This window comes from Culex pipiens, chromosome 3 (genome assembly GCF_016801865.2).
Source record: "Culex pipiens pallens isolate TS chromosome 3, TS_CPP_V2, whole genome shotgun sequence".
Taxonomy (NCBI): domain Eukaryota; kingdom Metazoa; phylum Arthropoda; class Insecta; order Diptera; family Culicidae; genus Culex; species Culex pipiens.
Window position 1 is genome coordinate 129,473,373 of NC_068939.1, and position 20,695 is coordinate 129,494,067.

A 20,695-nucleotide genomic window follows, 5' to 3' on the forward strand; every position below is an offset into this window, starting at 1 on the left:
CTGGGCCTAGAAAGCCTTATTAACTCAACGACCCAAATTGTCAGTGCGTCTTTCGTTTATTATATAGAATTGGCTTTTTCACCGCAAAAAAAATAAAACCTTATTCGAAAAATTTAAACACAATCCACCCGACGCCGTGCCTTCCGATCAACGATGATATAGGAAGGGCTTTGAAAATCACAAAAGAAATCACTTTTCACTCCGAATATTTTTTACGACCACGCGCTCCCTTTGCCAATTATGCACTGATGACGCTGCATTTTCAGAGGGTAATCTTCTCCTCGCAGCACACAATACACGACAAAAATGCGAAACAAAAGGCACACACAAAAAAAAAATCACTTTTCACTCCGAATATTTTTTACGACCACGCGCTCCCTTTGTCAATTATGCACTGATGACGCTGCATTTTCAGAGGGTAATCTTCTCCTCGCAGCACACAATACACGACAAAAATGTGAAACAAAAGGCACACACAAAAAAAATCACTTTTCACTCCGAATATTTTTTACGACCACGCGCTCCCTTTGTCAATTATGCACTCTAAAAAAACAGATTTGTAATCACGATAAACTCTTCCAGCAAATGATACGACCATAACGATTTGGAAAAGGACGTTTTTCTTTCGCAATTTAAGAAGCCACATGTGCCGTTTATTGTTAGCCTTAGTTCTTACCTTTAATAATCTATTTGTTTTTGCTTTCTTTTAAAAATAAAAGAAGTTTCCTTTTTCCTCGAATCACAATTACACTTTTTTCTTTGCCAACTGCCGCGTCACATTGAAGCGCGAAACTAGTATTTAGTTCTACCACAAAACTGATCGACAGTTAAATTTTTACGTAATGTTTTAAACTTTTTTTTGTCACATTTTATTTTGCGTGTATTTTTTTGTTCTTGATCTATTTTTTAAATACTTTATAAATAGACAGTAATGAATTTGTCGCTGAAATTCTAGGTGAGAAATATATGCGCGTATTAGTATATTAGAATGTACTCTGCTCAGCACGGAACGCGTGATTGATCGCACTCCAAGTTGCACAATTTGTAGTAAAAAAAGCCTTATCGCTAGTCAGAAGAGACAAAAAACACACCTCCTTAACCGTCGTATTTGATAAACGTTCAAGCGCAGCTCAGAAATCGTCCGTCCAGGATCAGCTCGTTGAAGCTGCTAGCTGGTCATGCGCTGATGCGGATGTTGTTGACCGGTTTGCTGCCAGGGCCGCCGCCGTCCTGCAGCAGGTTCCGGGTGCTGTTGCTGACGCTGCTCGCGTTGCTGCCGATGGCGTACGCCGACTCCGAGTACGGCGCCGGGTGGTACAGCGTCACCGACGCGATGTAATTGTTCGGCATGACCTCGAAGATGATGTCCTGGTAGCCGTAGCAAAAGGTCGACCCGAATACGTTGGCCGTGTTGGTCGAGCCGGCGCGGTGCAGAACCACCGGGCGTTCGGCCGGGGCCAGCCGGGCCGAGATGGTGTCCCACTTGCAGTACGCGGACACCGAAACCGGCGAGTCGAGCGGGGTGTCCTCGGTGACCCTGGAAGGGAAGACGCGTGTTAGGGGGATTTCTTTAAAAGTTTTGAACAGTGACTTACTTGTCCGGCGCCAGCTGCAGGTTAAACTCGCACCGGTGGTACATGTTGAAGTTGTAATGTCCCGGATAGTTGGTGTGCAGAATGATCTTCTTGGCGCGCTGCGTACGCGCATCGAACAGAATGTCGATTCCCAGGGTGAAGTAGTTGAAGAAGAAATCGCTCCGCTTGGACTGGACGCGTCGATGGGCACTGGGCGAGTGGATCTTCATTTTGTCCTCACTCTTGAAGAAAACCCTCGACGGAGCGCCCAGATTGCTGGCCACGTCCTGGCAGCTGTCCCCGAAGATGACCTCCCGCGTCAAGCACTGCTTGCGAGGTTCCAGCGCCCGTGGTGACCCCTCCGTATAGAGCTGCAGCCGCAAACCGCGCGTTCCCGACGAGTTCCGCAGCACCGTAGCCGACTCCAGGTACAGCTGCTGGTTGTAACAGGACAACGGCAGTGGCGGCGGTCGGCTCTCGGCCACACTTCCACCGCAGTACAGTGCCATCTTGGACACGATCGGGGACGCTCCGCTGGGGAAGTGCAACGATCCCAGCCCGTGGGCGTAACCCGGCTGCAGCTTGCTGTCCACCGGGAAGTAAAAGCTCAACCCGCGGAAGTGCAGCGCAAACAGCTGCTTGGCGGCGTCGTACACACCCGGATGGGTCGCCCCGAACGAGTGTTCGATCTCCTCGATCGAGGGCACCACTTCGGGCGAGTTGAACGGCAGCCCGTAGTACTTTAGCTTGACCAGCTTCATGTTGAACACCTCGATCGCCTTGAGGCGTTGCTGCACGGGGTCGAAGATTAGGCGGATTCCGTCCTGGGGCAGGTTGATGATGATGTCCACGTTGAGTGGGGTCGTGTCCGAGTACAGCACTTGGACGCCCTTGATGATGCCCACCTGGGACTGGATGATGGCGACGGCCTGGGAGAAGTGCATTCCTGAAAAAAGAAAGAGCAATTTGTCAAGTTTAAAACAAACATTTTGAATATCTTTTATTTTAATCCAAAAGTCGGTTGACACACTCATTTGAAATAAATATCCATACATCATTTTTGCGACGTGTCTGGCCCACCTGATCCGGCCAGCCTTGGCGACCTTTCGAATACTTGGCTTGCCGCAGAGTTGCGCCAGCTCGTGGTTTATTCTTCTACTCCATACAGTGATCTCACGCACGCCACCAAAGATCGTCCTAAGCACTCGCCGTTCAAAAACTTCAAGCGCTTGTAGGTCCTCCTCGAGCATCGTCCACGTCTCGTGCCCGTAGGGGACGACGGGTCTTATCGAAGTTTCGTACATGGTGCACTTTGTACGCCGGGAAAGATTACCAGACCGTAGGGTCTTGTGGAGTCCATAGTAGGCACGACCATCGGTGATGATGTGTCTCCGGAGAGGGGAGGGAGGCGCGTATGCTCACGATGTTATATCGCGACTCACAAAATGCGTCTACACAGGGAGCAAATCCCTCACGATAGTACTCGGTCATCTGCGGAGACCAAGGGACTCGTTACTCAATGCAAGAAATATTTCGGATGTAGGAAAAATTCAATTCATTAAAAGAACTTATACGAGATTCCAGCTTCATTGTATGCAGAATTGGTAATTGTAGTAGGATTAGAGAGTTGTTGTGGATGGAAAGGTTGTTTTAGGAAAGAGATTGTTGTAGAAGAAAGGTGGAAGAATGATAAAATTACTTGAAAATTTTTGTATAAAGGTGGAAGGTGTTTAAGAATTATAGGGTTATAAGATTTGTTATATTATGAGGATTGTAGTATAATTGAAGTTAGATGAGGTGTGATGATAGTAGAAAAAGGTTATTTGTAATATGTAGTAGGTTGAAAAAGTAGAAATGGTTATGAATATGAGGGGAATGGTTGTTGGGAATGAGTTGAGAGTAATAATTGGTAGTGTTGTGGAAAAAGAAGGTTAAATATTTGTGATGGAAAGTGTGTTGAAGGAAGTGGTAATGTGGGAGGTGTTAGGGAGGAGGGTGTGTTAGAGTTATCTATCAGTTAATGGAATGTTAGACAATTAAGGACATGTATGTGATAAGGAGATATTTGGGAGGGGGAGATTAGGGGGGGTAGTAGAGTTTCTCTCATCTATGACTCAAATGAGGTGGAATAGAGTTGGGTTAGGTTTGTAGTGATTGAATGTGGGTAAATGATAATTTGGAGGGGTTAAGTTTATGAAGGGAGGTATTGGGGTATTATATGGTGGAATTTGATGGAAAAAATTTGTTGTATGGTAGTTGGTGGAAATTTGAATAATGAGTGTGATTATGATGGAGAATTAGGTGTGAGAATGTAGGGTTTAGGAGGTTTGTAGAGTAGTGAATGGGGGATGTTGAGATTTAGTGTGGAGGTCGGAGAGGAGAATAGTAAGAGGAAAGAATGATATTATGTAGGATAGGGGTTATGATTATTATATTAAAATGTTAAAAAAATAAATAGAAAAAGTTAGAGAGAATATAAATTATTAAATGGATGATATGGGGTGGTTAATAGGATTGATCTATAAGTATCAATATAATATTCCTCATATCTGACATCCCTCCATCAACGACCCTAAAACTGGAACCATCCTCCATCCTTCTCTAACCAACAACCCAGCTGTCTTCGTTGCTGGTGCCATCCTGCTTCCACAGAAATCATATGATGCGCGCAAGAGCTTTTGAAATCAACCAGCCAGCAAGCAACAACAACAATCCAAGCAAACAACAAAGGGAACTGAGCTCAAGGGCTACTGGGATGAGAGTGGAAAAAAAGAAGGAACAATAAAACAGAACTCAAAAAACGGGAACTGCTACACCAGAATGACCGTGCAAAGACGCAATTCGCAAAATTTTCCACCGTCTCCTACGATTCGCAGAAATATTGCCCCCCAAGGTTACGCAGCGATAAACTGCGACGCTAGTTTTGTAAGCAATTTGGCCTGGCAAAAAAAACTCGTCTGAAGAAAAATGGGCGACGACGACGTTCTAGGACGACTCACCCAGAATAAATTCCCAATTGTCCGTCCCAATGGACCGCTCCGGAACCACCTCCAGATCCAGCATCCTGTGGCCGCTTCAAATTCGGATTCCTTCCGACTAGTTTTGGAAACGATTGGGCGAAGATTTGCAGCTGATTTTTCACTTTTTCACTCGCGAACTCTGTTTTTACGCAGTTTTCTTTGTTTTGGCTGGCTGTCGACTGAGGGCGCTGTTGAAGTTGAACTAAAAACGAATTAATGAAGGAGATGGAGGGAACGAATGAGAGTGAGTGGGTGGGAAAGAAGTGGGGAAAATGGTGTTGTCCCGTTTCTTTTTGTTTGTTTTTTGACGTTCCGTTGTGTTGATTGTACGCTGAAGATCTCTAGGATTGAGATTACCCAAACTTTGGGTAGCTGATAGCCAATCCGATTTTTGGATTAAGTTTTCCGAGTTGGATAAATACGACCGGTGCTGAAAAAATCGAGTTTTGCAAGAAGCTGCATCCCAGTAACGAAATATTCTAGCAGAGCTGGTTCCAACAGAATCCTGCTAGAACGGTGGAACATTTATGCTAGAATGCTGCGCCATCCAGTTCTGTGAGAACTCTGCTAGAATGTCATGACTGGGATACAATCATCCCTCATAGAGTTATCCACGTGCGCATGTATTGCGTGTACGTACACGAAAAAGATTGAGGTTAAATTTTATACACGCCTGCAAAACAAATGGTGCACTAGTGTGCGTGAGATCGGCCTTAGATAACTCTATGGAGAAATAATTATTAAAAGTGAGAGCGTGTGCAACATGGAGTTAAACTTTCTGTGAAGTTTACCAGGGCACATTGAAAAGTTTAACTCCATGTTGCACGCACACACTCTCACTTTTAATTTCTCGATAGAGTTATCTAAGCCCGCTCTCACGCACACTAGCACGCCATTTGTTTTGCTGGCCGGTACAAAATTTAACCTCAATCTTTTTCGTGTACGTACACGCAATACATGCACACGTAGATAACTCTATATCAAGAAATTAAAAGTGAGAGTGTGTGCGTGCAACGTGGAGTTAAACTTTTCGAAGTGCCATGGGAACCTTCACAGAAACTGCACAGAAAGTTTAACCACGTTTGCACACACTCTCACTTTTAATTTCTCGATAGGGGTTATCTAAGCCCGATCTCACGCACACTAGCACGCCATTTGTTTTGCTGGCCGGTACCAAATTTAACCTTAATATTTTTCGCAATACAGTCATCCCTCATATTCGGAACAGTTTACAGATCGGTCAATGTTCAACAAATCATGGAAAATCGATAATTGAACTTAATGATTTGCTATTACCTTCGTTTGAAAGCTTTTGTTGCGATCTTTCGATTGATGTATAGACCGGTTGTATATTTTTACGTTTTATATCAAGTTTCGTTGTTTTTAAAGAAAAACCCTTGAAATCCACAAATTCGGAACACTTTTTTCTTACGATGTAAACAAATTTGTTTTGCTCTCCAGGAGTACTTATTTTTTACAAAATAATGACTTCACACTCTGAAACCAATAAAACTCATGCTTAGAAATGTTTTATGAATGGTCTGATAACTTTTTTTGTGCAAATATCAGTTAAATCCAGGTGTTCCACAATTGTGGGAGGCACAATAACATCCCACAATCATGGAACAGGCAATAGGGAGGGAGTGTTTTGCAGCTCTGGATAAAATCTGGAGTTTTTTTTGAAAAGGTAAAACGAAACTATTGGCACTACGCCCCCCGGGGCATGGCCTTCCTCTCACGTGGGATTTCTGCTCCAGCGCCTCTGACGAGACAGGAGAAACCGGGACCGACGTTTTACTTCACCATCCGATAGAAGCTCAGTGGATAAGGCGGGAATCGAACCCGCGTCTCATAGCATCATCGGGATCGGCAGCCGAAGCCGCTACCCCTGCGCCACGAGACCCACGGAAAAGGTACAAAAAACCAAATTTCCAGTTTTTGAAACCGACTTGAGGCAGGGGTATTAAAAACACACAAAAAGCAAAAACTGAAAATTTGGTTTGTTGGACCTCTTCAAAAAAAAAATCCTGAAATAGTCTTGAAAGGCAGGTTTTTGTTTAAAAAGTACTACTTTTACTAGTGAAATAGCAAGAGAATGTTCAAATAAAGGTCCTAAAAATAATAGTGTCGACAGAAAAGTTGCATTTTGCATACTATTGACAAATTATCACAAAAGTGTTCCGAATATGTGGGATGACTGTACATCCAGACGTAGATAACTGTTTACTTCACATGCGTCAAAATTTGGTACAGGTAATATGTTAAATATTTTATTTTATTATGATAGCTTTAAAAATGTTGTACAGTCATCTAACAAATTCGGAACACTTTTGTGATAATTTGTCAATAGCATGCCACATGCATCTTTTCTGTCGACCCTTCTATTTTTAGGACCTTTATTTGGACATTCTCTTGCTATTTCACTAGTAAAATTAGTACTTTTAAAGCCTCGGTTGGTGCGTTCCTCTCATTTATAGAGTGATTCCAACCCGCCTAAAGTGTCCACATGGTTTATGGATCGCCCCTGACGTGATCGTAGCACCAAAGAGGTCCTAGTAAAAATAAGTGATGAGTAAAAAAACCCGACTACCTACAGACAGTTCTGGTGTGGTTCCCCTTGTAGGGCATACCCATAGGGACTCTCACGCCAAATTTCAGCTCATATGGTTGAAAACTGGCTTGTCTCAAGCCGGTTCAAGTTTACATGGAAATTACTATGGGAAATTTTGAATTTTCGTTCATTCGCTCCTACAGGCCTGGGAAAACATGTAGAAACTTCTAGGATGGCCAGAAATGAGCGGAATCGTCTGGAGAACAACTTTCCCTAAGAGACCAGGTCGATTCGTTCAACCCCCATCGAGCTCAACGGCAATACATCCGGGGGTTTCGGAACCAACGGTTTTCCCCAGAAAAGCATCAAATTTTCCTTAGCATGCTATGAATGCTTGATGAACACCACGACGCCACATGTCAAACAGCTACCACGTGATTTTAAAATTTGCACCATAACAGTTTTTTTTTCTTTTTTGGAGGTTCAGAATACAGCTAAATAGTATCAGGATCACCATAAATGATAATTCTATAGTTCAAAAAGTAATAAAAAGTCATTTTTATAGACGATGCGGGTCCCTTTTTTCCCAGTGTGCGTTGGTTGGAACTGTCACTTTTTCACGGCGCTCACTGTAAAAACAAACTTTTGGTAGTGTGTGTGAACTCCGTGTAAAAGGGGTGTCAAACTAAAAAGGGACCCCATTCGTTTGACAACAGTTGGTGTCAAACCATCGGGGTTTGAGTTTTGAAGATACTAAAATATCTGTAACAAAAATCTTGGTGAAAAAGTTCCTTTAAAAAATCCTGTTTTGGGCTGGAATTGCTCAGCAGCGTTTTAAAGTGAAAAAAATACAAAATAAGTCGTTTAAATCTGGAGCAACATGGAGGACGGTACGACATCGCTCTTACGGCCTTTCATTACACGTGTTAATATGGAAGGAAATGTGCCTCTTTCAAATGTTGCTCCAGAAATATTGAAAATCGACAGATTTGATGTAAGTACATAGAACCGAATCCTTAAAAAATTATAAAAATCTTTGACACGTGCTCAAAAAACCCTCTTGAACGATATTTTTTGCAAAATATGTTTGAATTTGTAAGAAAAATCAAATTTGCCAACCAACAAACGTATCTATGAAGCCACCTTTAAACTCTTTTGCTAATAAACATTTTTGGATAATTTCTCAATCTCAAATAGAAACACCAAGCCCAATAACAGTTCTAAATCGTTACTCACGCAGTATAAAGCATTAATTATTTTACCTATTGAACATTATTTCACAACTCGCACTCTAGTAATCCTCCACCTCGAACGTCTTGCTCTTGCTGATCTGCCTCCGCATCATATCGTCCTCGTTGATGCGCATCGTCACCGGCGGAATGAGGGCCGCGGCAACCACCCGCCCCTCCGCATTCAGGAAGTTGAACGTCGCACAAGCCTGTTCCGTGTTCAGCACTTCGACGTTGATTTTGTGTTTGGCCATAAACGAAATGACTTTCTTGCTGAAGGCCGGGGTCATCGGGTGGTCGCCGATTCCCACGATCAGAATGTCCACTTTGGGCTCGAGGGCGGCGAACAGGCTGAGACTTTGCTCGTTGATGTCCTCGTGGGATTCCACGTTCCAGGAGAGGACGGTGCGGGGGAAGAGTGCCATGGGGCCTAGTACGACCATGTCGTTGCTTAGGCGGAATCCGACCTGGCTGTAGGAATTTATGAGCAGACCGACGTCCGCTTCCTTGTTGAGGATCGTGACGGAGGTTTTGCCGTCGCCTTCGTAGGTCGCGGTGGAAAGACGGCTTAAGCCGGTGCTTTGAGAGGGGAATTGTGTTAGGTTTTGACGGGCAAGAGATAGGAATTTTGACTTACCAAATGTTCCGAACGCTGGTGGAACGAAGCACGCTCCTCAATCCTAAAATCGATTGCATTTTTATGTAATAATAAGGTCTAATTTTAATTTTGTAACATTGTCCTAGAAAATTTGAACTCGTAACTCGCGACTCAAAACATTTTGTTTACAACAACAATCATCACGTTGTGCAATCCGTCAAGCAAAACGATCACTTTTGGCTGCGTACTGCGCCAATGTCCACTCCCCCGTGTTGACATTCGATTTGACAGCTTCACGATACGAAACGGCCAAATCCCGCGAATCGGGGTGACACCAAAAAAAAAGTGAAAGAAAGTAGAAAACTGGCCAGGAACGTCGTCGTCGGAATCGATTCGGGAGCAGTTTTGTGCAAAATTTAGGGTACTTCAACCGCGGGACGTGCATGTCCACCTTCCGGCCGTCGGCGGCGCGACCGGCTAGTGTTTCCGGTTACCGGTAAGAGTCGAATTCGCGACGGAGAGCGGCGGTTTCCGTTCGGAACAAATCCAAGAAAAGAAAAAACGGTGTTTTCTCCTAAAAGTGTGTTAATTTTTTTTTTCTCTTTGGGGAAAAGGGGGCGCAAGAGGATGGTTCCCCCCGACGGGGAGGGGAGGGAGAACAAGTGTCCACCGTGTGTGTGTGGCGACTACGTCGTCATTGAGGAAAATTTATGCTGGAAAAATGCAGCGGCGGCGGCGACCTCGGGGAGAAAGGCAGCAGAAAGAAGGAAAATAAACACTGATAATGTGGTCAATATCTCCGATGGGGCCGGAGAGGGGGGAAGTGATTGAAGGAAGAATCGAGTGATGTCGTCGTGTCTTGTGATGTGTGTTGTGGTGGTGGGGAAGGAATGAGGGGGGAGGACGGTTTGATACTGTGCCAGTGCCAGAGTTGGCTGAAGAAGAGATAGTGCACCGAAGATTGTCTTGGGGGAAAGGGAAGAGTTGCACAACGCGAGCGGTTACGAGTTGTGGGGACCAGTTTAGGAAGATCCGGTTAGGGAATATTGATTTTTAAATGTTTTTACGAGATACCAGTTTTCTTTTCAAGACAATGCAATGTAAATAGTTTTGGCCTCAAAAATACTTAGTATTATTTGACAGGGTTTTCATAAACTTTTCAAAGAAGAATTTATTAAATTTGGTTTCATTTTACTTCTAAGTGAAGTGACTAGTGAGTGAACAGATTATAATTTCATTTTTACACTCATTTTGCAAGTTGTAAAATAATTTTTGAAACTTTGAAATCATTTCCATAAAAGAGTAATGATAACAAATCACCAGAAGGGCATAGGTAGTCGTAAACATAATTATTCATCGACTAAAATCTGTATAGAGTGATATTGATTTGTGATATTGATATTTGATGCTATTTTGATTTTTTGCTACTGAGCTATCGGGTATAACGTACGTTTAGTTTTTCTCTCATACTTGGATTTTTTATCGAATTCGGTTAAAAAACAGTAAAGTTTAGATCAGTAAACTATCTGTCAAAATGAACAAAATTTCACCGAATTTCGGTTGTACGATGAACAATAATAAACTTTATTACCGAATTTGGTTGAGTTTTTACCGAATTCAGTAATTTTCAGTTTACCGAACTGTTCAGAAATTGAAAATTCGGTTGACTTTACCGAATTCGGTAAAAAAAATCTAAGTGTGATAAGTTATACGTGGTGATTGTTGCATTCGATCGTAATTTTTCGACTCACGATCGAGATTTCTCGATAGTAAGATTACGACTTACCATCGACAAATCTCGATCTACCATCGACAAATTACGATCGTAATTTTACTGTTGAGAAATCTCGATCGTGGATCGAGAAATTACGATTGAAATTTGGAATACCACTTTTTGAATATTTTTTTTATTTAAATGGAGTATTTAAAAAAAATCTAAGTTCAATATTTTTATGCGAAAAAAATACGAAATTAAAAAAATATAAATCAATTTCAAAAATTTAAAAAAATCAAAATATTTCAAAAATTTTAATTATTCCAAAGATTTTAAATTTTTTAAAGATTTTAAAAATTTCAAATTTCCTTTAAAAAATTAAAATTAAAAAAAAAGAATTATACTAAAATTTAAAAAAAATTAAAATTTTCAAGATTTTTTATTTTTTTTGAAAATTTAGAAATTTTTGAAAATTTTGAAATTTTAAAATCTTGAAATTTTTGAAATTTTTGAAATTTCTGAAATTTCTGAAATTTTTAAAATTTTAAAATTCTTAAAAATTTCAAAAATTTAAAAATTGCACCGTGTTCGAGCTAAAGCAGGTTTCAGGCTAGAGTTTTTCGATTTAGAAAAAAAAAATTTAGGGTAGTGTCCATCCTCGGGCACCTCTGAAAAAAAATATTGGAAGGCTGAAAGCAAAAGGTTGTTTTCACAACAACTTTTGTTTTTGTCAAATCGACCCAAACATAACATAAGGGGCACAAAACCAAAACGTAAACATTCGGGATTATTCCACTATTCCATTCATTAGTGCACTCCCTGCATTCCCTTCAATAATCAGATTGATAGCTAACAATTTCCTATTGAAAAAAAAAAGTTAATTTTTTCGTAGTTCAGGAATTTTTGTAGTATAAAGTGTTCATTTCATACTTTCTCAACACTAATTCACATCAAATCAAAGTTTGGTTTACTTTTTTTTTTTTATAAAATATAGTTTTATTTGTTTTGAAAAATACAAGTAGATGGATAGATACACGAGTTTTTCTTCTAGTCGTCGTAGTACTTGTAGGGATTGCGGTAGTTATTTCTGCGTGATCTTCTCTTGGCTGGGTTGGTATTGTTTGCAGATTTCACCGATTTTGCCTCTTTTTCAGTTTCGTCGTCGTCGTCGTCCTCTGGAGCAATATCCATTTGATTGGACTGAAACTTAGTCTGATCTGCTGGTTGTGTGTTTTGATTTTCGACAGAGGTCGTTGGATTGATTGTTGTTGTTGTTGTTGCTGTTTTAGGTGGTGGTGCTGTTTCTGTTTCTATTGTTGTCACTGATGGTGTTGGTGCTGGTTGTGGTTGTGCTGGTGGTTGTGGTGTTGTTGTTGTTGTTGTAATCGTAGCTTTTTTTATCTCGTCACACTTTTTCCCGTTATGCAGTGGTTTTGCACAGTGGCGGCAAGTTCTCACTTGCTGGTTGTAGCTAATATAAGCCAAGTCCGACTCCACCTGAATGAAGGACGGAATTGGCTTCGACAGGACCATACGAACAGCTCGAACTCCATTCGGGATCCCGGGAAAATAATCCCGCCAGACCTCGTTCCGAATGGAACGGACCTCTCCGTAGGCCTCGAGATGAGATTTGATTAGATCGTTAGGCATGTGCGGCGGTAGATCGTGGACTCGAACCTGAATCGCGTTGTCTTCCAAAAAGATGGGAATCGCGAAGTTTCGGCCACTCCATCTAAGGTTATGTTTGAGGTTGTGCTGGTCAGCTAGCTCCGAAGCTTCCTCCGGCGATCCTAGCTCGATGATGACGTGGTTTCGTGAATTATTGAACTGGAGATTTTTAGTCCGTTTCAGGTCCAGTGTAAGGCCCTTGGCGATGAATTTCGATACCGTTTCGATATCTGGTCTAACTGGCATGACGTTGAAATCGAGCACGACGGCATTGCGGCGATATTTCGACATCGCGAAACAATTTTTTATCACGGCCCCGACAGGGGAAAAAAGAACAAAAGAAAATCGTAGAGGTTAGCGCGTACGTCCGACAGCAACGAGAGCGAGCTGTCGTCTGATTGTATAAATGCCTATAAATTTAGAATATTTATATATTTTCTTGACATTTTTTTTCTGCAAGCGGTTTAGGCATTAATTGACCCTCGCACTAATTTTGATCATTTAAGTTGCTATTTTATACAATATTGTTGAAGAATATAGATCAGAACAATTTTCGATAAATTTAAAATTTATTAAAAATTTCCCGTTTCCCGGCAATTCTGTAACCCCGGGAAATTGGACGCTCTAGCTCATAAACATCATTCAAAACAACAATCAGGTGACAGTGCTTTAGTGCCCTTTCAGTTCTCTTCGTAATTGCATTTAGAAAGGTCCCATGTTCATAACAGTTGGAGAGTTAATAGGGCCTAATAACAAGATTTTTTTAATTTTTATTGCGAAAATCAACATAATTTAGAAGCATGAAAGCTGAATAACTCAATTATTGAGGGTTTCGATGTGTTTTATCGTATCATCAGTAAAAATCCCATCAGTTAAGCTTCTTAAATAGAAATTGGGTCCTAAAATGAAGCTTAGATTGCCGATTTTATTGTTTACAGCGATAAAGCTTATTTTTCTGAGTACAATGACCCTTTGTACGACCGCAAAGAGTTCAAAATGGATTTTTAAATCAATTTTGAAAAATAAACCTTGCGGTCCTTCTTGACAGAAAAGCTCCTACTTGACAGCAGCGTTGCCACATGTACAGATATTTTTGGCACAGACCAAACACTCAAACTAATTATTTTTACAGTTAAAATACACTTGAGTAGTTTTTGCAAACTGTACTAAAAAGATAAACATTTTTTGCATCTTTTTACTTGTTTAGTTTTTGATAAAAATGTTTTTGTTTAAAGTTATACTTGATTGAGTGTTTGGTCTGTGCCAAAAATATCTGTACGTGTGGCAAGCCTGCTTGACAGCTCGTTCCAAGGGGACCATAGTTGATCCATCGAAAAAATGTTGTCTTGCCAAAAAAAAAATTTGCATTAAAATGAAAAAAGTTATCAGAAATGGTTTTTAATCGTGTTTTTTACCGTTGTACATAAAAATTGACATAGGGCTTTACTGCCGCTCGAATCTAGTCCGTCCCATATGTAAAAAGTGGATGCTGAGATAACGACGTGAGAAGGCCAAAAAATGTTGCACCATTTTTCACATTTCCATTGATTTTTTTTTTGCTAAATTTTTATTCAATTATTTCAATATTAGTTGCAAATATGAACTACTTATAATCATTACTTAAGTTCTGCGGGTTCATAAAAACTTAGTCCTTGATATTTAAATGGTTCCACGTTTATTCAATCAATTCATGAGACATTTCTTTAGAAGGAACTGACTTGCTTTTATTTTGCATATGGGACAGCACGAAAGTGATTTTTATTTTGGAATTTTCAGAACAAACATCACTTTTTTATTAAATTGGCTCAAAGTACATGTAAAAACAATACTTTTGCCATGTTTATTTCAAAAATGACCAAAATACATATGGGACGGACTAGATTAGAGCGGCAGTTTAGTACCCAATTGAAATTTTGGTTTTGTGCCCTAATGAAATGTTTGGCTCGAAATAATACATTTTTTGAAAACTAATGATTGCAAAACAACTGAACTAGTGTAAAATGCATTTGAAAACACTGACTGTGATTTGTTGTTTAAGAGGCAGTATTTGTAGATTCTGCTCGGTTTGTTCTAGAGGTCGTATCGAGTTGCTCCGATTTGGATGAAACTTTCAGCGTTTGTTTGTCTATGCATGAGATGAACTCATGCCAAATATGAGCCCTCTACGACAAAGGGAAGTGGGGTAAAACGGGCATTGAAGTTTGAGGTCAAAAAAAAAAAACCTATTCTTGATCAAGACAGTATAGCTCTGGTTCCTTGCAAGTGTCCTATTTTCTTACCTCCACGTTGGCTTGGTTTCGTCATCATGATGACAAAGTGTGACTTTGCTGGTGGCCTGTGGAAACGGCTCGTAAACCTTTGACCACCGCGGGTCAGAGTCGAGACGGCTAAAAGAAAGGGGCGCGACAATTTGGGAAAGGGAAGTAATTTGTGATTGTAGACGGTATTGTTTTGATTCGCAGTATGTTGAGTCAACTGCTGTGGATGTACCTGAAACATCGCACAACGGGGTTTCTCTTCTCTTCATTCTCAGCTACCACCTATCTCCTATTTTTATTTTGCTCTTCTGATTCCCAATTCTTCACTGATTCTTTTATTTAATATCCAACATATGATTTTAATTTTACTAACTTTTGATTCTCTTATCTCTCAAAGATTTTCCACTCTTTTCTATCAATTGATACTGCTGTAACAAACTTTGTTTTTTTTTGTTTTTTTTTCCTTAAAAATATACTTTTCCTTAATGTACTAGTAATATCAAGTATATTTATCATTCGCCTAATCTTTTTTGATTTTATTGCGAATTTATTTATTTGAATCATTCTTCATCTTTCCTATAAATTATCATTACTATAATCTAAGCTTGTTTTGTATCTCTTTTTATTAACTATTGTCTAATTTTACATCTAATACATCTAGCTTCTCATTTTTATTCTTCAAAATACGCTCATCATTCTCTTACTATTGATACTTGATTTTTATAAAATAAATTATCTTTTACTGTCAATTGTTTTCAATCTTCACCCTTTTTTTCAAACAAGTGAGGTTTGAGCCCTTACTCAATTTATGGAATGGTTAAAGGATTAACACAAATATTACTATTGTATTTTTGGTAAACTTTTATAACATGCTTAGGACCAAAAATTGTAACAAAACACCGCGACAAAAGAAATAGCAACAGATAAACAGACTCAACAATAGGGAAGATTTCAGGAGAAAACAATACACAGTAAATAACAATTAGTTTTTGAATTCAAACTAAAAATAAAACAGTTTTTGCTTTAATGAAAGTTGTTAGGCACACTTTAAATGGTTAGGCGCTTATACTTACACCAAACCCTACGTAATGTACCACCCCCGGCCGAGTTAAAATGCGTAACCGGAAAAGAAGGTGTGCATGCCTGGCACGAACACTCAAAGCGTGTTCTAGCGTGCTGCTCGTACTGACTCAGAGCAAGGGTGAGATGTAGGTGTAAGGGCAGTGCGTGTTCGTCGGGAACCTAGTGCATAAGATCGGTCAAGGCCCGTTCTTACACTGAAAATTGCGAATTGCGAATGTATTCTTAATAGTGTAAAAAACTTCAAATAAAATTGCCATTGCCTTGACGTTTTCTATTGCGAGATTCCTACTCGAAACCAGGAGTCCGAAGGTTTGAAACGGTGTGACAATATTTTTACATCTAAGTTTCCATCCAAAAACTTCTGTTTATTAGTTTAAATTATTCATGATTAAGTAAGACCACAATCTCCACAACCACAATGATTCTTATATTTTTGCTGTTTAGAAAAATGCAAAGCTTCACTCCGTTCATTCATGACACCAATCTTTTTCTCTCCCGTATTAATCGTGCATAATTTACCATTAATAAACGCTACTCGCTCGCGACCGCGTCTTTAGCGACACCACCTCTTCGTAACTTCGTATATTGCTAGTAGCGGACAACTATTGAATTGCGGCTGACTGGCTTCGTCACCGTCTTAAGTCTAAACAAGTGCATAGTGGGGAATAAAAAAAAACTGTCAACTTCAAAATGTGCTCCAATTATCCAGAGAGTAGTGCCTTTCTCCCCGTCGTCTTCGTCGCCAATTCCGGACTGGACCCGGCGGAATCTGTTGATCTGCCAAGCGTCTAAAGCTTCTTTGAACGCACAGTTAGTAGGTAGCCTAGTTTCAAACGGTTGAGCGCGGCCAGTCTGGTGAGAAAAATTCGGAAAATATGCGTGAAAAGCACATTGTGTTATCAATCGAAGTGGCGAGCCCGGCCCAAAGAATCAAAAAAAGCGGAAGAAAGTAGTGTAGAGCAGCAGTGAGGAAATTGGGTCTCGTGGCCAAAACCGACATCGCCAAAGCTGCGCAGTGGGGAGTCTCGAAAATTACCATGCTGAATGAAGAGGAAACTAATTGAATCAGAGAGTGGTGCAACACTTCCAGCGACCCAACGACGAACGACGTTCCCGATGAGACAAGAATCTCAATCAAGTTGTGAGTTGCAAGAAGAAAGCTGGACATTTGCAGAGTGAAAACCTAAAAAATTCCGCAAAAATGATGGACGAAGACGCGCTGATTGCGCGGGCCAAGGAGGAACGGGCCAAGATTTTCCAGCGCTATGACCTCGGCCGGAACGCGGGCGCCGTCATCGATCCCTGGGAGGATCCGATGTACGAGGTGTACCACCAGACCGATCGGTGAGTAGACCACGTATCTTGGTTTTTAGTTGTTTTGATTGGTGCAGCCCCAAGCAGCAACTATTGTTTCCAAGCCTTATTTGCAACTAATTCAAAACAATCCAAAATCGCTGTGGCAACATGCACGCAACACTCCTGGTGACAAAAAAAGCGCACGACATCAACGCGATTGGCAACAATAGCAAGATAGTTGTGAACGTGTTGCGGCAATGTTCTTATGCGATGCTAATTTTTGTAGGAGAAATTGATGGTGTTGCCACAATGTAACAAATATGTTGCAAATATGTCACCATTTTGGTGAAATTTTTGGTTGCTTGAAATCAATCGTGCACCCGAAATGATTTCAAGCGAAACAAACTTCTTATTAATTTCTCAATAAATATGTTTCCACTTTGATTTCGCTACAAAACAAAAATGGATAAGTCTGGAAAAATAAACCTGTCACATTTTTCGTCGACAACAAACCAAATTGGTTTTCTTAAATGTATAGAAGGTTTATTTCTATGGCCATTTCAAGTTTACCGAGTAAAATTGCATTCTACTCATTATTTTTTCATGCGCCCTCAATCTTTTTAAAATTTACTATCTTTTCTGGAGCCATTTTAGTATCAAAATTTAAAAAGTTGGCTAATATATATGAAAATTTTCTGCGTTTCAATACAAGTTACGTAGAATGTCAATTCTGTAGCAAAACATTATAAAAATTGTATTTAAATAGCCGAAAATTGATTATTACAGTTTTTTTCCACATCTACCATCATGGCGCTTTGTACGCACAGGGTTGTGTTCAGGAACCTTTAGTAAAATTAGCGGTATGATTTTTTATTGTTTTTTTTATGCAAACTAGGAAAGCATAATTTTTTAAGAACACAAATAAATACTTACAATAGATTGTTGTGCACGAGAGTGCAACTCACGTGTCGTGGATATCTTTAATGCAAGATTACTACTCAAAAATGTATGTTTACTGAGAGCCATCAAAGTAGCTTCGAATATTGTCAATTACTCTTTAAGAAATGTGCCGTAGATATTTATTGTCGACAGAAATTTCAAGCACTGTTTGTGCAATATAACTGTTATGAAGAAAAACAACAATAGAAACAAAACACAGAACACAGAAAATTTTAATATTTCCCTTGATTTGTTTATTGTATTTTATATCTAGATACAAACAAATCTTATTGTAACATCGCTTGCAAAAACGTGTACATTAGGGACAAACAAAATTTAGTAAATACTAATTTGCAACTTCTAAAACAGTTTCATTGTTTAATTTTGATTTTATTCTTGTACACTAATACACTCCCCCTTCAAAATCGGCCCGAAAAATCAAGGAGGCAAAAAAACATTAGGTTTTCAATTCAGAAACGATATCATTATTTTTTCAAAAAAAATTTCTGAAGCCGCTGTTGCACTATCACAAACAAACAAAAAAACTAGACAAGACACGCACCTTTTTGACGTTTGACAGTTTGCCTGCTCCGCCATATTGTTTGCGGAAAAGTTTTTTAATAAACTGTTTGCTCAAACTTTTACTCTGTAAATTTTAGGTTGCCCTTCAATAACATATTATTTTTTCATTAAATATTTTAGAGCCGCTATTTTTTTATTTTGTATAATATTTCAAAGATTTTGCTTTAATTTTTACTTTCAAAATATTTTTCAGTATAAAGAACTAACAATTTTTAGAATTTAGTATGTTTAGTATGTTGATTTTCATACCTGTTTAACAAAAGGAAACACACAGAAATACCAAAGACAGTCTGTGGAAATACCGAGATATGCTAAAAGAAATTCTTTTTATAAAATAATAAAACATGGTTTACAAAAGTTCTAAAAGTTCATAAGCGTGTAAGTTTGCTCAAACTTTTCCTCAATAAGTTTGCCAAACATGTATGCTATAGTGTAATGGGCAATCAAATTGTTTGTTTGTTTGCGAAGCGTTGTGTCTTGTCTAGTTTGTTTGTTTGTTTGTTTGTTTGTGATAGTGTAATAACGGCTTCAATGATCGTCTCCATGAGATTGGTGAGCAGAGGAATTGAAAGAAGATTAAAGTTAAATTACGTTATCATATTTTATACTTGATAAACCAATTGTAGAATATTCACAATAATTGTGTAACTTATATTTTTGAATTTTTAATCAAATTCAGCGCATTTCGAATTTGCTTTACAGCCTTCAGATACCTAGTCCCGAGTACGAAACTTGCCATACAGTAGAGCAAATAATTTGATTTTACTGTTTTATTTATATATCCCTTCCTTCTTTCCCATCGCTGTACTTTATTCAGAGTAAAAACATTACCATTAAATTGATTGAATTTATTAAGATTTCAAAATATTACATCCTTGATACGTCTCTGGTTATTCTGATTTGAGCAAATTGTCGCACTTTGTGTATGTTGCAACAATGTTTCATATACGTTACAAAATTGTTTGAGTTGAATATCCACATTTCTAAGTTTATTATATTTGGGTAACGTCGTGGAAGCATGATGGTAACATTACATATTTGTATCCATTGCAACAATCGGCATCCCCTGCCATCATTCAAGTTTTCTACAGAACTGTCAAACGAAATAATCATTCCCCTTTGTCGGTAACAGTGGGATCGGAATTGATCATTATTTGGTGGACGTTTTTAACAAAGTTCTTCAAGTCTGTATGAATAAAGTTGTTCGGAAAGTGTGGACCGAGGTGTGGTCAAATAATTTAAGAATAAAGCTTCATTGCATGTACCGAATACGGCGTCCTACGGGGATCATCTCAAAAATCAACCAGATTCGGTTTTGATTGATTCGGGAAATCCTCCTGCAGCAGGATTTGCTTCCACAAAGAATCTTCGAAATTGTTGTTTGCTGATGAATCTGCTTTCCGTCGACAGGGGCGGGTAAAAATCTAGGGAAAAAATAATATTCATACTCCAATCCTTGCAGTTGTAAATCCGCGCTTACGACTCGGCCGTTTTACACACCATTTTCGTTAGTTTTTAGTGGAATGCACATTTTTCCCAAAATCTATTTGTTAGAAAGCGAATAGATTTATATTTTCATTGTGAATTTCTTTAAAAAACCTGGACAAACTGACAAACTGCGCAGAAATGCTTTTTTGACTGAAGATGTTTTTATTTCTTGGCAGACAATGTCTACATTTAGTTTTATCAAGGATACATTGCCGCAACCAATTCGCAACATTCTTCGCACAAAACGAACAAAGATTTTTTTTTTGTTTCAAGCTTGTTGCAACAGTGTCACCAAAACGTTACAAAAATAAACGAAATCGATTTGTAGCCCAGAAAATCATTGTAACTATTAAATATTGAACAATGTTTCCATGAAACTTTATTGTGATTTTCGGTAGGTTTGGAAACATTTGCAACTTCTTTGCGCCTTTGATGAAACTTAACTGGACTTAGACAATTTCAACATGTTGCGCGATGCTGCTTGGGGCGCTTGTTTGCGTTTTGTTGTGGGTGGTTGAAGCTGGTAGAGACTTTTGCTTTCAATCAATGCCGTGGGAAACGCAACGTTTGAATGGGGGCGTGAGTGTGGGTTTTTCACACGTGGGGTAAAATGCTAATCAAATTGTTTGGTTGTTTTCTAAACCACTGAAGTTCATATTTATTTCATCGTTTGTATTTCAATGTTTTTATTAAAA

At 39.3% G+C, this 20,695-nt stretch overlaps 3 protein-coding genes across 5 annotated transcripts in view; 1 reads left to right on the forward strand and 2 right to left on the reverse strand.

Annotated features, from left to right (window-relative positions):
- Window positions 1–878: 878 nt before the first annotated feature.
- Window positions 879–4,794, reverse strand: LOC120414819 (PHAF1 protein CG7083). Its single transcript, XM_039576145.2, has 3 exons — window positions 4,574–4,794; window positions 1,596–2,520; window positions 879–1,537 (listed from the first exon to the last, which is right to left on the reverse strand). The coding sequence occupies exons 1-3, from the start codon at window positions 4,635–4,637 to the stop codon at window positions 1,177–1,179; spliced, it is 1,350 nt and encodes a 449-aa protein (XP_039432079.1). The 5' UTR covers window positions 4,638–4,794; the 3' UTR covers window positions 879–1,176.
- A 3,558-nt stretch (window positions 4,795–8,352) lies between these two features.
- On the reverse strand, window positions 8,353–9,173 carry LOC120414805 (NADH dehydrogenase [ubiquinone] 1 alpha subcomplex assembly factor 3). The gene is made up of 2 exons (XM_039576124.1): window positions 9,012–9,173; window positions 8,353–8,953 (listed from the first exon to the last, which is right to left on the reverse strand). Exons 1-2 carry the CDS (start codon window positions 9,068–9,070, stop codon window positions 8,437–8,439), a joined length of 576 nt encoding a protein of 191 aa, XP_039432058.1. The 5' UTR covers window positions 9,071–9,173; the 3' UTR covers window positions 8,353–8,436.
- Window positions 9,174–9,315: 142 nt separating this feature from the next.
- The window catches only part of LOC120414804 (uncharacterized), a 34,176-nt gene continuing 22,796 nt past the window's right edge, over window positions 9,316–20,695 (forward strand). Inside the window, exons 1-2 of one of the 3 annotated variants that reach the window (XM_039576122.2) lie at window positions 9,316–9,468; window positions 16,507–17,039. In XM_039576122.2, the coding sequence (XP_039432056.1) occupies window positions 16,897–17,039 (143 nt within the window). In that variant the 5' untranslated portion in view covers window positions 9,316–9,468; window positions 16,507–16,896. Of the gene's footprint in view, window positions 9,553–16,506; window positions 17,040–20,695 lie in introns of all 3 variants that reach the window. The other 2 variants (XM_052710453.1, XM_039576121.2) reach the window with 2 other exon arrangements.

What these genes read in the sequence shown, in the direction of transcription:
- LOC120414805 (XM_039576124.1), bottom strand. Translation starts at nt 9,070, where the DNA reads ATGCAATCGATTTTAGGATTGAGGAGCGTGCTTCGTTCCACCAGCGTT. An exon ending in ACCAGCGTTCGGAACATTTG is followed by an intron (nt 8,954 to 9,011) that starts GTAAGTCAAAAT and finishes CCCCTCTCAAAG; the next exon opens with CACCGGCTTAAGCCGTCTTT.
- LOC120414819 (XM_039576145.2), bottom strand. Translation starts at nt 4,637, where the DNA reads ATGCTGGATCTGGAGGTGGTTCCGGAGCGGTCCATTGGGACGGACAAT. An exon ending in CAATTGGGAATTTATTCTGG is followed by an intron (nt 2,521 to 4,573) that starts GTGAGTCGTCCT and finishes TTCTTTTTTCAG; the next exon opens with GAATGCACTTCTCCCAGGCC. An exon ending in CTGCAGCTGGCGCCGGACAA is followed by an intron (nt 1,538 to 1,595) that starts GTAAGTCACTGT and finishes CTTCCCTTCCAG; the next exon opens with GGTCACCGAGGACACCCCGC.